This window comes from Adelges cooleyi, unplaced genomic scaffold, assembly GCF_023614345.1.
Source record: "Adelges cooleyi isolate 19-005CV unplaced genomic scaffold, UGA_ACOO_1.1 ACOO_flye_CR_arks_rails_tigmint_CR_PRNA_247, whole genome shotgun sequence".
NCBI lineage: Eukaryota > Metazoa > Arthropoda > Insecta > Hemiptera > Adelgidae > Adelges > Adelges cooleyi.
Genome location: NW_026095912.1, coordinates 11,976,361 through 11,990,582, shown reverse-complemented (window position 1 = coordinate 11,990,582; position 14,222 = coordinate 11,976,361). Strand labels below are relative to the sequence as shown.

Genomic DNA, 14,222 nt, shown 5'->3' with positions numbered 1-14,222 from the left:
ATAAATAAATTTTTTTTTTAAAAAGCTCACTTTTTTTAGAAAAAGCGTGTTTTAAAAAAAAATGTTTTAGTTATTTCACTTTTTTTAGAAATCCGACAGCTCGTATTTTCCGGACGACATTTCGTATCAATGTTAAAATAAATCTTATGAGACCGTCTATATTTTCGAACTGCGAAGCAGATAATGATACTCATTTATTGGACAATGATAATCGCTATGAAGCAACCATGCATATTGAAGATACTAATGAAATTTTAGATAGCTCTTCCTCTGTATCGTTGTCGTCTATTTCGTTCACTGAAGAAAGTGATGATGGTTATACACCTAACGTAACACTAGAAAAATGTTCAAATACTTATTTTTCAGGTTACTTAGGCAAAAAATGTGTAGAAAAATTTAAGTGTAGATTATGTGAAAATAATTTTTTAAAAGAAACTAATGATGAGCAATTTAATGAAAATGAGTTTCTCATATTTTGTAAAAATTATGATTCTGAAAGCTCAAAATTGTTTTTAAGGAGACCAACTGACTCATTTAAAAAGTTTATTACCAACGCTCAAAAAATAATTATAAAAATAGTAGAAAAAATGCCTCATGTTAAATTAGTCTATATTTATAACCGTTTTATTTAACTAATTCGTATTTAGAACTAAGATTCTAAATTTTGTTTGCAATAAACAAATGCTTTAGAGCAAAAGCTTTAGACATACAATATAATTAAATTCTAAAAAGAAAAATATCTGAAATAATCTTATGGATAACATTCATTTATAAAAATCTTTTATATTTTGTAAAAGAATAATAATTGTATGAAACTCATATAATAAAATATAATCTCATACCGATAGCAAAACCAGTTTTACTTTGCGCACGACGGGTGGTCGCGGCGGTGTCTGAAAATACGGCATAACAAAAAATATTATTTTGTAATATTGTACGACATCTATGAACAGTATAGAACACTAAATAACGTGTTTCCATATTTTCTATTGACATGAGCTATCCATGTGTATTTAATCAATGATACAAGCATTGATTAAATATACATAGATAGCTCATGTCAATAGAAAATATGGAAACACGTTATTTAGTGTTCTATACTATTCATAGATGTCGTACAATATTACAAAATAATATTTTTTTGTTATGCCGTATTTTCAGACACAGCCGCGGCCGGTCGGCCGCGACCACCCGTCGTGCGCAAAGTAAAACCGGTTTTCCTATCGGTATGAGATTATATTTTATTATATGAGTTTCATACAATTATTATTCTTTTACAAAATATAAAAGATTTATAAATGAATCTTATCCATAAGATTATTTCAGATATTTTTCTTTTTAGAATTAAATTATATTGTATGTCTAAAGTTTTTGCTCTAAAGCATTTGTTTATTGCAAACAAAATTTAGAATCTTAGTTCTAAATATGAATTAGTTAAATAAAACGGTTATAAATATAGACTAAATAACATTATTATAATTTATAGGTATTTACTTCGAATATCACCTTTTAAAAAAAATACCAGTTTAATGGATCTATTTAGACGATGAGAAGGAAATCTTGAAAAAAAGGCACTGGAACAAAATACGAATAGGTACAATAAAATAAAACAAAAACCAAGACATTCAGTTTCATTTTTCCCTTTTAATAAATAATGAAGTAGTAAAGTTAAAAAAAAAATACTTATTAAAAATAAACTGGCAAAATATATAAAAACTATACATTCCTTAAAATATTTAATTTTTGTTTTGATTTTTCCGATCTTATTTTTTTTATGTTTTTAGAGTTCCAATTAAAATCTCTTAAAAGCCTGCACAAAATTAAATGTTTAATTATGAAATCAATATGAGGCTCACACTGCTCATTAAAGTTTATAATTCCAATAATTTCATTTTTTATTTTTTGGTAAATAAATAAAGAAATTTTATTTTTGTGAGGCATTTTTTCTACTATTTTTATAATTATTTTTTGAGCGTTGGTAATAAACTTTTTAAATGAGTCAGTTGGCCTCCTTAAAAACAATTTTGAGCTTTCAGAATCATAATTTTTACAAAATATGAGAAACTCATTTTCATTAAATTGCTCATCATTAGTTTCTTTTAAAAAATTATTTTCACATAATCTACACTTAAATTTTTCTACACATTTTTTGCCTAAGTAACCTGAAAAATAAGTATTTGAACATTTTTCTAGTGTTACGTTAGGTGTATAACCATCATCACTTTCTTCAGTGAACGAAATAGACGACAACGATACAGAGGAAGAGCTATCTGAAATTTCATTAGTATCTTCAATATGCATGGTTGCTTCATTGCGATTATCATTGTTCAATAAATGAGTATCATTATCTGCTTCGCAGTTCGAAAATATAGACGGTCTCATAAGATTCATTTTAACATTGATACGAAATGTCGTCCGGAAAATACGAGCTGTCGGATTTCTAAAAAAAAAAAAAAATAACTAAAACATTTTTTTTTAAAAACACGCTTTTCTAAAAAATAGTAAAAAAGTGAGCTTTTTAAAAAAAAATTGTATTTATTTATTTTACTTTTACTTTTTAATCCTATTAAAGGTACTTAATAGTTGGTGAATAGATTACTAAATTCATTTTGGAAGATTTGAAAAAACATGAAATTTTAGTGAAATGACCCCTATATTTGACCCCCCAGAATTTGTGACCTGGATACCCGGGTCCTAATATTATGACGGAATATTGTATTATCATCCGAGATGAGTGTCAGTGCCAAGTTTCAGCCCTCTACGACATCGGGAAGTGAGTTAAATTGATTTTGCAAGATTTGAAAAATACCCGTACAAACGTGTTAGCGAGTTGAAGAAAAGCATGTAAAAAAGTAATTTTTTGTCATACCAAAAATAAAACTTAATTAAATTCAATAAAAAAATAAAAATACCGGTTGTATCCTCCTCTTTGCCGGAAAACCGAAAAAGTATTTTCAATGACATCAGACGTTAATCGGTTCGTTAGAAGGTAATTATATCCTAATCCTTTTTGTTGATTATACAGCATTTCGATAGAATTTATGGTCCATATAAGTCCATCAAAGCACGGAGGTCTTTCTTCTTGTCTACTTTTGGTTTTCACTTTTTTTAAATTTTTGAGCCAAGATTTTGTTTTAAGTAAAAATTCCAGTTGTTGGGGACGCTCTTGAGATATTGCACATTTAAATCGATTTTGGTGAAATAGTGTTTTACTATTTAAAACGTCTAATAAGTTATTTAACTCTTTAACCATGTCCAGAGTATTTAAAGCAGTATTAGATTGCAGTTGTTTGGTCATTATGCATGTCTCCATTGTTGCTGCCATCGAATTACTGAAGAGCTGCATTGCCAATTTACAGGACATTAATTGAAACGGCCCAGGGTTCATGTGGCTATCAGTAATTTTTAAAAGGGACCTACTTGTTCCACTATTTTTATCAATTTCGTATACGTCTCTAAGGTCTTTAAATGAAGTTTCTTTTCCTTTGAAAATAAAATTGTTTGATTTAAAATTGTTTCTAAAATTTTTGTATATATGAGGAACATCGAAAATAGAATAAATTTTTTTGCCCTTGACTTCGATAAACGGTGTCTCTTTTGTCATTTTTAAGTCTTTTACAAGAGCAGCAACATTATTTTTACCCTGGTCACATATCATCGCAGTAACTATAAATCCACAGTCCAATAATTTTTCAATGGCATTTATTAGTAGAGTACTTAAATCCGTATGTCTTACAGATGTAGAAGTAAAAAAATATGAAATTGGTAACTTCCACGGAGCATATAAACCACGAATTAAAAACACCATTGCTTGGCCAGCTAGTTTATTTGACCTTCCCAATGGACCCAAGTCTTCATAGCCTTCGACCAAATCAAGGTATTTAGAGTACTCTAAGAAATTTTTTATTTTCATTTCGTCAAAAACAAGTGTACAATACCGTTCTTGTTCGTCCATTGTTTCAGCTTTCATTTTAAGTTGTCTGAAGACATTTGGGTTAAAGCCGGTTTTAAACTTTGAATTGCCAATCCATCGCTTAATTGAAGACTCAGCAGGTAGGTTAATATTTTTTGAATTACGTAAAAATTTGTACGTTGATGGAGATTTATAAAAAATGCTCAAAGCCAGATTTTTTTCGTCTATAGCCCATTTTTTTGTAGTTTTGTTTTTTCTGGAAATTTGCATTTTAACTAAGGTTTTGGATTCTTTAGATAAATAATTTAAAGAGTTTAAAATATCGTCATTTTTATATTTTAATTTGGAAGTTGAAAGATTACTACGGAGTTTTGAAATTGATCCCCGTTTATTTTTTAACAGCCTTCTTTGGTTTTTAATTGTGTTTTTTAGTTTGTCTACAATTTTATGTAAAGAACGTTTCGAAGGCGACGCACGTTTTTCCGGAGAGTTTTTTTTTGGAGTAGGGAAATTTCGCGTTGAGACAAGTAAGTCATGGGTTTTAGGTGTAAGCTCAAGCAGTGAACATGGAGGTACGATTTCATTCTTTTTCATTTTTTTAGTTGGCGTTTGTAAATGTATAGTCTCATCCGGAATTTGTTTTTTTTTTAATTTTGGAGTTTCAGGGCTTTTAGGGAACAAATTATGATGCTTGTATGTTTTAGTTGGTGTTAATACTAGATGTTGTTCTGGGTCCACGTACTTTTTAGGTACAGCATTTTTTTTTAAGTTTTTCGTTGTTGGATTTGTAAAATCGTCATCGGTAAAATGCAAAATACATAATCGTTTTTTATTAAGATCGTCAGAAGTTAGATGTATTAAACCTATGTTCCCTAAAAAAATTTAGATAACTTTTAAAATGTGTTTAAAACAAATAGAAGTATAATTTAGAGGAAAAAAGAAAATATGTATGGTTAGGTAAATAACATAAGTCCACGGCTCGTCATTTAATGCAATTAAAATCTCATTTATATAGTTAATATGCCATATTAAATATGGACAGTGCGCGGGTAAAAGGGAATAAGTCCATTTTCACGAAAAAAACTGTACTCCATTTTCTGATATAGTTTAAAGAGCTACATATATTGTGATACAAAAAATGATAAATTTTAATATTAAATTTCTCATAAAACCATTATTTATTATTATTAAATATGTTTAATAAACTAATTGGACTATTTTTAAAAAAGTTATGGAGCGTCGTAATTTTAAGTTGAAAAATACGTAGTTTTGTTGGCGTTTTTCTCCATTTTGAAGGGGAAAAGATTTTTTAGAAAGAACTTTTTAAATTTTTGGTCCAATAATGAAATTTATTCAGTGACTTAAAGATAGAACAGACACAAAACAAAAAAAAAATAAAAACATATTTTAAAAAACAATACCTTCTCCGCATCGAAGCGTAAAAATGTCGCAGAATGGCCCTATATGGGATTGGATACCGACCGTTTTTTTAGTCAAAATACATCATCTTTTGTCAATTGTACAGGCCGAACCAGTCATCCGATAAGATTATTTTCATTATTACAATCTAGAATATTTCCCCGGGTTACTTATACCACATTTTTTATCTTTTTCGCTTAAGGCTATTGGGTACCGACTAATTTTTCCGTTAAAAACTACCCATTTAAGTTCAATCGGCCCCTGATCAAAATTTATTAAAACCACTTTTTTCTTAAGTATTGTCTGTACAAAACACCTTAATATTAGCCGGTACCCAATAGCTTTAAAGGTAGAGTTAATTACGACTTAGTAAGATTGATAAAAAAAATTACATAACTCACGAGCCATGGACATATTGGTTAAAAATCACCCTGATAGCACCGGGAAATTGAGTAGACAATAATAATAATAGGTAATGCCCGTTTTCTTCACTACATTAAATAGGAAGCCAATATTACTACCGACTACCCTACGTACGCTGAATGTACTCAATTATGACCATTCGGCATTTTTTGTAATTTTCCAACTTCCTGGTGCTAATAAGGTACCTATCCAAGAAAGAGACTAAAGGAATTGTTAAGCTTATGAAAATGTTTAGTTTTATACCTGAGTTAGAAACCCATTTTGAACATAATGATTGGTCTTTTGGAAACCGATATAATTTAAGATTTTCAATATCTCTTGCGCTTTTACCACAGTTAAAATACTCGCACCTAATTCCGCATTTACGAGACATTTTAAAACAATAAAATATAAAAATTAAAGAGACGAATAAAATATAGAATTTTACTAGAGGAGCTCACGACTCTTAAAACGCTCAACACAAACTGTGGTGGTAATAAAGGTTTAAAAAAAGTAGATCAATGACTAAAAAAAAAAAACAAAATTGTTTGCTTAAAACGCACAAAAGAATGTCTAGTGACGCTATCGATTTACTTATTGTACTATTATTATTTATTACATTATATTGTATTGTATTTAAAAAAAACAAAATCATAAGACTTGGACACGAGTCACGACTCCGTCGATGTCCGACGTCCGTGGTGTAAGAGAGTACAGGAAGAGAGGGAACATATTGTGTAAAAAAATCCTACCAATTAGATTCAAAGGGTGGAAAAATGATATTTTTATTTTATTTACAAACGGCATTATGTAATTGTATTTTTTTTAATATTAAACTATTCCCTAATAAGTAATATTGTAGTCCAATTACGTACAGCAACAATGGTGTATTGAGGGCGAATAGTAGATTAATATAAATAACCAATTATGTAAATTTGAGAAATATAATTTAAATTGGTAATAATGTGCGTACAAATTCACAAGAACTCATGACATATACTAAATATTGTATTTCAAATGCAATTTCAATTTATGCATGATTAAAAAAATATATTAATATATAATAATTTATACAAAAAAAACTATTTTTTCTTTATTATAATAGTTATACTTTAATTATAATAAAGTATAATGTAAATAAAAATTGTATAAAATAAAGGAAAAAGTTGCAAAAAAAGTGTATTGGCCGCCCAGTTTTGAACCGGTATGTCGTGTGTCAGAGCACCATTTTCGATCGAATGAACTACAGATTTAGCGCTCTCTATGGTTCGGCTCCCATACTACTCAATTTCTGGCTCCCATTTATGAGCGGCTAGCTTTTAACACAGCTTGGGCTATCTATGTATATTTAATCAATGATACAAGTATTGTTAGTGTTGGCATTACTGAGAGGCGGTTTTTTTTAACGGCGGCGATTTGTCCGGCGACGTTTTGTTGATTTTTTTAACGGCGGCGTTTTGTCGGGCGACCTTTTGTCGTGTTTCCAATAATAGTAAGTTATTATCTTGTTATCGCACTTTCGCGGTCGTGACTCCGTATACGGAGAATTATGATGTATATATATTATATACATATAATTGCTCACTAACACTAATGTTCATTTACGAATAAACAGTTACCAACACAGTGACAAAATGTTTTTTGAAATTGCCTATACAATACTCCTTAATAAATGCTGGTGTAGAGGCCCCTTAAACAGAAGGTTAAAAAATCTTTATCATTTAGATACCTAGGTAATAATATGATTTCAAAACTAACAATTTTTGGTTTATGTCTAAGTGTAATGACTGTTAATATACGAGTTTATCATACAATACACATTAATTATTTTAATAAACGGTTACTTTGCTTTACATATAGCAAAAAATGTATACCTACTTATTATTGTACTTTATTTGTATTGTGTACTCATTACATAGGTAGTTTTTAATTACCCGTATAACCGCTGCATTATTTTAATAAACAAACATAATTAAAGAAGCTAAAAATAATATAAGTAGAACATATAAACCTAAATGTCAGCGAGCGCATTTTGCTGGAAGTTTTGCTGATTTTGTGCAAGTATACACATTTTGTACCCCCACATTTTACACACTTGGGTAGATGTGCACAATATGTACGGGTGTGGCCATAAAACTTGACAGTTTTGACACTGAGGAATCCGGAAACAGTAACCTCTTCTTGTATAGTTGTCATAGCTTTATGTGCAGCAACCATCAGATGTTCCAACACTTGCTCTAAACCACCTTGCCACTTGAATTTTCCACCCGGACATGGACAAGTACATGGGCGACGTTCACAAAGTTCTTCGTGAAGAACTTTTTCAGTAAGTAGTAAAGACACTTCGGGACAACCAAAAGATGAGTATTTACAAGGAAACATCTCTGCAGAAGCAACTTTTTCCATTGCCAAGTTACGAATATCACCAACTTTGATCGACATGTGCTACAAACTAAATGACCGCTTTGGCATTGTAGTATGGGCGGTAATACATAATCATGATAGACGCTGACGAGTTTAAACTAGAGCCATTAATATTATGAGTACCGTTTCCACCAGTTTTATTATTTTTTACTTTTCGGTATACCTAGTCTAAAGCGTATAATTGAGTTTTACTTTCCTGTTATGGGATGTTTTTTTTTTTCATTTTTCAAGGGGACACTTTATCAAACTTTTATTATCTCAACGGTTAGGTTAGGTTAACTTGACGGGTCTGTAAAAAAAAAAAAAATGAATTGTAATTAATTTGTGTTTTCACGACTTGGGCGACCGAATAACAATTTTGCACCAACCAAATTTTATACGCGTTTCAAAAATAGCTACAATTTTACCATCAACGAACGTCTAATAATTTTAAAGTTGATCTGGCAAATAGACTTATCAACAAACTAGACATCTACACGTCAGACCGCCGATTGATGATTTATTAACATATTTTGTTTTATTAACTCGATAAAAACCAATTGTTAATTTAGTAATAATAATAATCTTATGTTTTCAAGTAGATAAAAATTGTTTTTTTTAATAAACCTATTATTGATAAATGTAATACATTTGTTGTTAAAATAAAATTGTATAAAATGTGCAATGTCCATCTGGCATTTTAAATTAATCGATTCAACAAATTAAGTTTGTGTGGCGTTTTCCACCGTGCTACTGTGTAACTGCGATCAGTTGTTTTTCTCCATTTGAGATGGCATTATTTATTTTTTCTGATACTCCTTGTAACGCATATTTACTCCTTGTATTTTATTTTATCAGACTTTAGATCAAGCTCGTATCTATCTAAGTATACTTAGGTATACTTAGATAATAAGTATTACTAGTACAAAAGTAATTTACTCGACGAATATTTAAAAGACTAATGAATTCCAACCAACTTTCTTTATTTATCTAATAATTATTTTAAAATGAGGATTAGAGTCTAAAACCAGACGTGAACAAATTCAAATACAATATTTAAATTATGAATTAAAGTTTATTTTTTTTTTTTATAATTAAATTTATACAAAGATAAATGTTAAATGCCATATTATAATAGTTAAAAGTAGCTACACCGATTAAAAACTTTGTCAGAGTAGCCAGAGTATAGAATACTATGGAATATTCTTACAATTTAAAGACATTTCAGGCAGGTGAAAGAGTTTTTTTTAGATATTAATTTTTAAAGTTTACTTATTTCTAATTTATTTTAAGACAATTCAAAAAAAATTTTTTTTATACCGATTAAAATAATATAATATATGGTGATAAATTAAGTACCTATACAATTTCAAGAAACTATTCAGTAAATCTAATAAAGTTTACTACATATTACTAAAAGTTTACTACTGGCTAATAAATGGTTTTAATATTAATTATTTTCTGTTGTTATATAACAACAGAAGATAGTTCTTGTTTTTTTTATAAAGAAGTCTCCTTCAAATCTTCTCTGCGTTCCCCTAAAATTTAAAACAAAATTTATTAAATTACACAGAATTTATAGTACAACAATTCCTAGTGTCGGCAGAGAAACGTTAGACACAATTTTTTACCCTCGTGTTTTAGGAGTGACTGGGCCTTTACTAATATTTAGTCTCTGTAAGTAAAGACAGTTTTATTTTAAAACTAAAAAACGCGTCTAGCGATTCTCCGGCAGTATAACCTTATAGATAAAAACCTCACCGGAAGTACTAAATTAGTATCCATCATATAAAAATCACAATTGTTCATGATCATACGTTTGGTCTGGTACATGATATCGTCGCACCGCTGTATAGGCCTGGGTACGGTGTACATCGGTATTTCAATATACCACTCGAACGCCGTCTCTTTATTCCACTCGATCTGGTCGCTCATGAATGTATAGTCGGGTGTGTCCCGGAACAGCTCGTGGTCTATAAAGCAGCACGCGAACAGGAAGCTTTCGGGAGTCATCCATGTCCTGTAGAACTGCACGTTTACCGCTCGGACGCATTCTTCGATGGCGTCGATGAATATTTGAAATTGTATGTACGTACCCGCGGCGGACAGTCCGGACGTTGGACAAGTCGACCGGAACAAGGTCATCAGGCACCCGATGAAAGGCACAATGTTCTCAGGCAAGTTGTTCAGGCTATAGATTAACCACCGCACATGATCTCGGATATCCGTAGCCAGGCGAGTGTCCCAGCACTGGTAAATTTTGTACAGCATGTCGCCGGCCTTCAGCAGTAAAGCCAGCTGTTCGATTATGGGATTCGCCACATACACGTGTGTATACTGACGCATGACCGCCTTAAGCTTACGCTGGAGCAAAAGGACTTTCGATTCAGAATTATATATCCGCTTCTTTTTCTTCGTTGGCCGCGGGATTGACGGCAGCAGAGACGACGGTGGCTGTACAGTCGAGGAAACCCCGTTAAACTCTACGTTCGTATTTGCTGGCGGTTGGTATTCGCTGGCACTACAGCAAGACCTCTGTTCGCCAAATTCGTCATCAGAAAAGTCAGAGATTGAGGTGCTAGTGGCCGGCGAGAAAGTCTGGAATGATTCAACGTTTTTCAAATATTCATCAGTATATACAGCTACCATCGGTACAGTCGAGGAAACCCCATTAAACTCCTGGTCCGTGTTCGCTGGCGGGAGGTCTTTGTCTTTGTCGGTTCCGTCGTCGGACGCCGGCGGGATAGCTTGCAATGATTCCAAAAATTCCAAATATTGCATTTCCAAATATTGATCACGATCCATTTCCGGAGGGGGGCCATCATTTTGATCTTTTTCCTTGGGATTATCGTCTACAGTTGAGATTGGAACCTGCTGCTGTAGATCGTTTGATTCTGATTCCGAGTCCGAGTCACGTCCGTCCGGTGCTTGAACGGATACAGTCGAAGAATTGCCCGACTGACCGGATTTATCATCAGACAATAGCCTGGAAAAAATAAATGTAAAATGCCATATAATAGTTAAAAGTACCTATACCGATTGAAAACTTTGTCATTAAGATAGACTACTATAGATAGATTCATTGAGTATATATTTTGTATGTATATATTACAATATATACTCAAAAAATAAAACAAAATTTATTTAATTACACAGAATTTATAGTACAACAATTCCTAGTGTCGGCAGAGTATCGTTAAACACATTTTTTACCCTCATGTTTTAGGAGTAACTGGGCCTTTACTAATATTTAGTCTCTGTAAGTAAAGACACTTTTGCTGTAAAACTAAAAAGGCGTTCTCCGACAGTATTACCTTATAGATAAAAATCATCACCATCTGATGTACTAAATTAGTACCCATCATACAAAAATCACAACTAAATGTACCTGTTCGTGGTCATAGGGCTGGTCTTGTCCATGATATCATCGCACTGCTCTATTGGCTCGGGTAGGCTGTACGTCGGTATATTAATATACCACTCGAACGCCGTCTTCTTATTCCACTTGATATCCCAGCTCATGTGTGTGTAACCGGGCGCGTATTGGATTAACTTGGAGTCTATAATGATACACGCAACCAAGAAGTTCTCGGAAGTCATCCATGTCCTGTAGAACTGCACGTTTACTTCTCGGACGCATTCTTTGATGGCGTCAAAGAATATTTGAAATTGCACGTACGTTTCCGTGGGGGTTAGTCCGACCGTTGGACAAGTCTGACGGAACAAGGTCGTCAGGCACCCGATAAAGGGCACAATATTCTCAGGATAGTTGTTCAGGCTATAGATTAACTGCCGCAAAAGATCTCGGACTTCCGAGGCTTCGCGAGTGTCCCAGCACTGGTAAATGTTGTACAGCAAGTCGCCTTCCGTCAGCAGTAAAGCCAGCTGGTCGGTTATGGGAATTTTCTTAAACAACAAGTCTGAATACTCTAAAACGGTGTCAATAAGCTTACGCCGGAGGAAAGCAATTTTCGTGCAATAACCATATACCCGCTTCTTTTTCTTCTTTCGCCGTGGGATTGGCCGCGGCCGCGGCGGCGGGGGCGGCGGCGGCGGCGGCGGCGGAGACGACGGTGGCTGTACAGCTCCCATCGGTACAGTCGAGGAAACCCCATTAAACTCCTGGTCCGTATTTGCTGGCGGGAGGTCTTTGTCTTTGTCGGATCCGTCGTCGGACGCCGGCGGGATAGCTTGCAATGATTCCAAATATTCCAAATATTGCATTTCCAAATATTGATCACGATCCATTTCCGGAGGGGGGCCATCATTTTGATCCTTTTCCTTGGGATTATCGTCTACAGTTGAGATTGGAACCTGCTGCTGTAGATCGTTTGATTCTGATTCCGAGTCCGAGTCACGTCCGTTCGGTGCTTGACCGGATACTGTCGAAGAAATGCCCGGTTGAGTGTGGTTACCGTTTTCCAACATGTTTTCAACATGATCGTTTATGCCACGTACCGGTGGTCTATCATCGGGTGCGGAGTGGGGACAATTGTTTTCTCTGTTCATTTTCTCACTCAATTTTTTCAATTTTTTTTGCTCTCTTCTCCTAAGACGACCCTTTTTTCTTTGGGCTAAACTCTTTTTTTTTTTAATACGCTTATCTGTGTAACTGGTTGTTATAACATATCCGTTGTGGCTGAGTCGGTTTAGTGTAGTATCTTTTAGATATTTCATTTTTAATTTAAAGACGGCCTTGTTCTCGTTCACGTTCAACACATCCTCCTTATCCTCAACAATGGCGCTAAAAAAAAAACATAATACATTTATATTTGAATGTAGACTGCGGAACTACTTTGGTCGGCTTGTAATTAAACAAAAAACGGTTTTAATAATAGAAAGAAAAAAATACCACCGTTTTCGCGACTATATAGAACAAACGGGCGACGGACGAAAGGCCTTTGAGTCACGTACTTAGCCTTATATAACGAATAAAAAAAATTATGCTTACCAAAGTAGTTCCGCAGTCAACCGATGTGTGCACGCCTTTGGCAACCGTCGAACACTGTCGCTTGCCGATCTCCACCCGGCCCGGCCCCGCCAAAGCTGGATTCCTTCAACGGCTCTGGAGGCTGCAGGTCAAATTGTATTGATTATGAAAAAGCTGCCTAGGCCTGTTGCCGATTGTCAGGAAGCTGCGACGTTGCCGGATTGTGCTGTTCTAATAATCCACAAACGAACTACTTTGTCCCAACGGTAGCAAACCGTACAAAGGGAAATCACCTGTCCGTGCTAACTATTCGAACAGCTATTCAAAAAAGAATTTAAAAAAAAAAAATGTTTTAAACAAAATGTTGTGTACAGAAAAATACGACTTTTTCTCTAGGAAAATAAGGGAAATCTTCTAATTCAAAAGATTATCCTTTTGATAAATGAGGCGTTTCTATGCAAAACGCGTTATCACCAAAAACCACTTTTTTCAGGAATAGAGATTTTTTATATTAAAAGAACTAAATAAGTTATAGCATAATATGTTGAATATTTGATTCAGGATGATGATTAAATACCAAAAATGTACGAAATAAAAATAAAAATATTTTTTTACCACTTTTTAAATGATTTTAAAATAGGATTTTGTACAAAACGTGTTATTTCCAGACATAGTACGTTTTGGAAAAAAAATTATGATAGTCCGTTTCGCAAAAAAGAATTACTTATTGTCAAAATGAGTGATTTCCATAGTTTTATTATACTATTTTAAAAATATTACTGTATACCTAATTTATTTTATTTTTCTAATAAAATTACTCAAGTACTAAAAAATTATAGTTATTAGTTTTTAATGTGTATTACATGTAAAATCTTTATTTATTATTTAAAATTAATTTTGTGTTCAGTATTACTAAGTTATAACAAACAACATTATTTACCACAACGAGTAAAATATTACTTTTTGTATACTATACTTTTAATAACAAATAACAAATTTGAAATAGAACATTCATACTTCTTCATGAGATCACACTAACTTTATTATTATTAAATGTATTTTAGTAGATTATAGGCAGTTAATATATACGATACTTACTGAATCCTTTATTGATTCTATAATTGCTTTTGCTCTTTTAGAGCGAAGCATTTTATT

At 32.7% G+C, this 14,222-nt stretch overlaps 2 protein-coding genes across 2 annotated transcripts in view; both read right to left on the bottom strand.

Moving 5' to 3' along the window:
- Nucleotides 1-14,222, bottom strand: part of LOC126836715 (uncharacterized) — a 44,338-nt gene that overhangs the window by 17,324 nt on the left and 12,792 nt on the right. The window lies entirely within an intron of this gene.
- Nucleotides 9,655-13,192, bottom strand: LOC126837182 (uncharacterized). Its single transcript, XM_050571008.1, has 4 exons — nt 13,089-13,192; nt 11,526-12,881; nt 9,899-11,123; nt 9,655-9,675 (listed from the first exon to the last, which is right to left on the bottom strand). Exons 2-4 carry the CDS (start codon nt 12,812-12,814, stop codon nt 9,655-9,657), a joined length of 2,535 nt encoding a protein of 844 aa, XP_050426965.1. The 5' UTR covers nt 12,815-12,881; nt 13,089-13,192.

Coding starts and splice junctions, on each gene's coding strand:
- LOC126837182 (XM_050571008.1), bottom strand. CDS start 12,814: ATGAAATATCTAAAAGATACTACACTAAACCGACTCAGCCACAACGGA. Junction 11,124..11,525: donor AGCCCTATGACCACGAACAG/GTACATTTAGTT, acceptor TATTTTTTCCAG/GCTATTGTCTGATGATAAAT. Junction 9,676..9,898: donor ATACTAATTTAGTACTTCCG/GTGAGGTTTTTA, acceptor TTTAAATTTTAG/GGGAACGCAGAGAAGATTTG.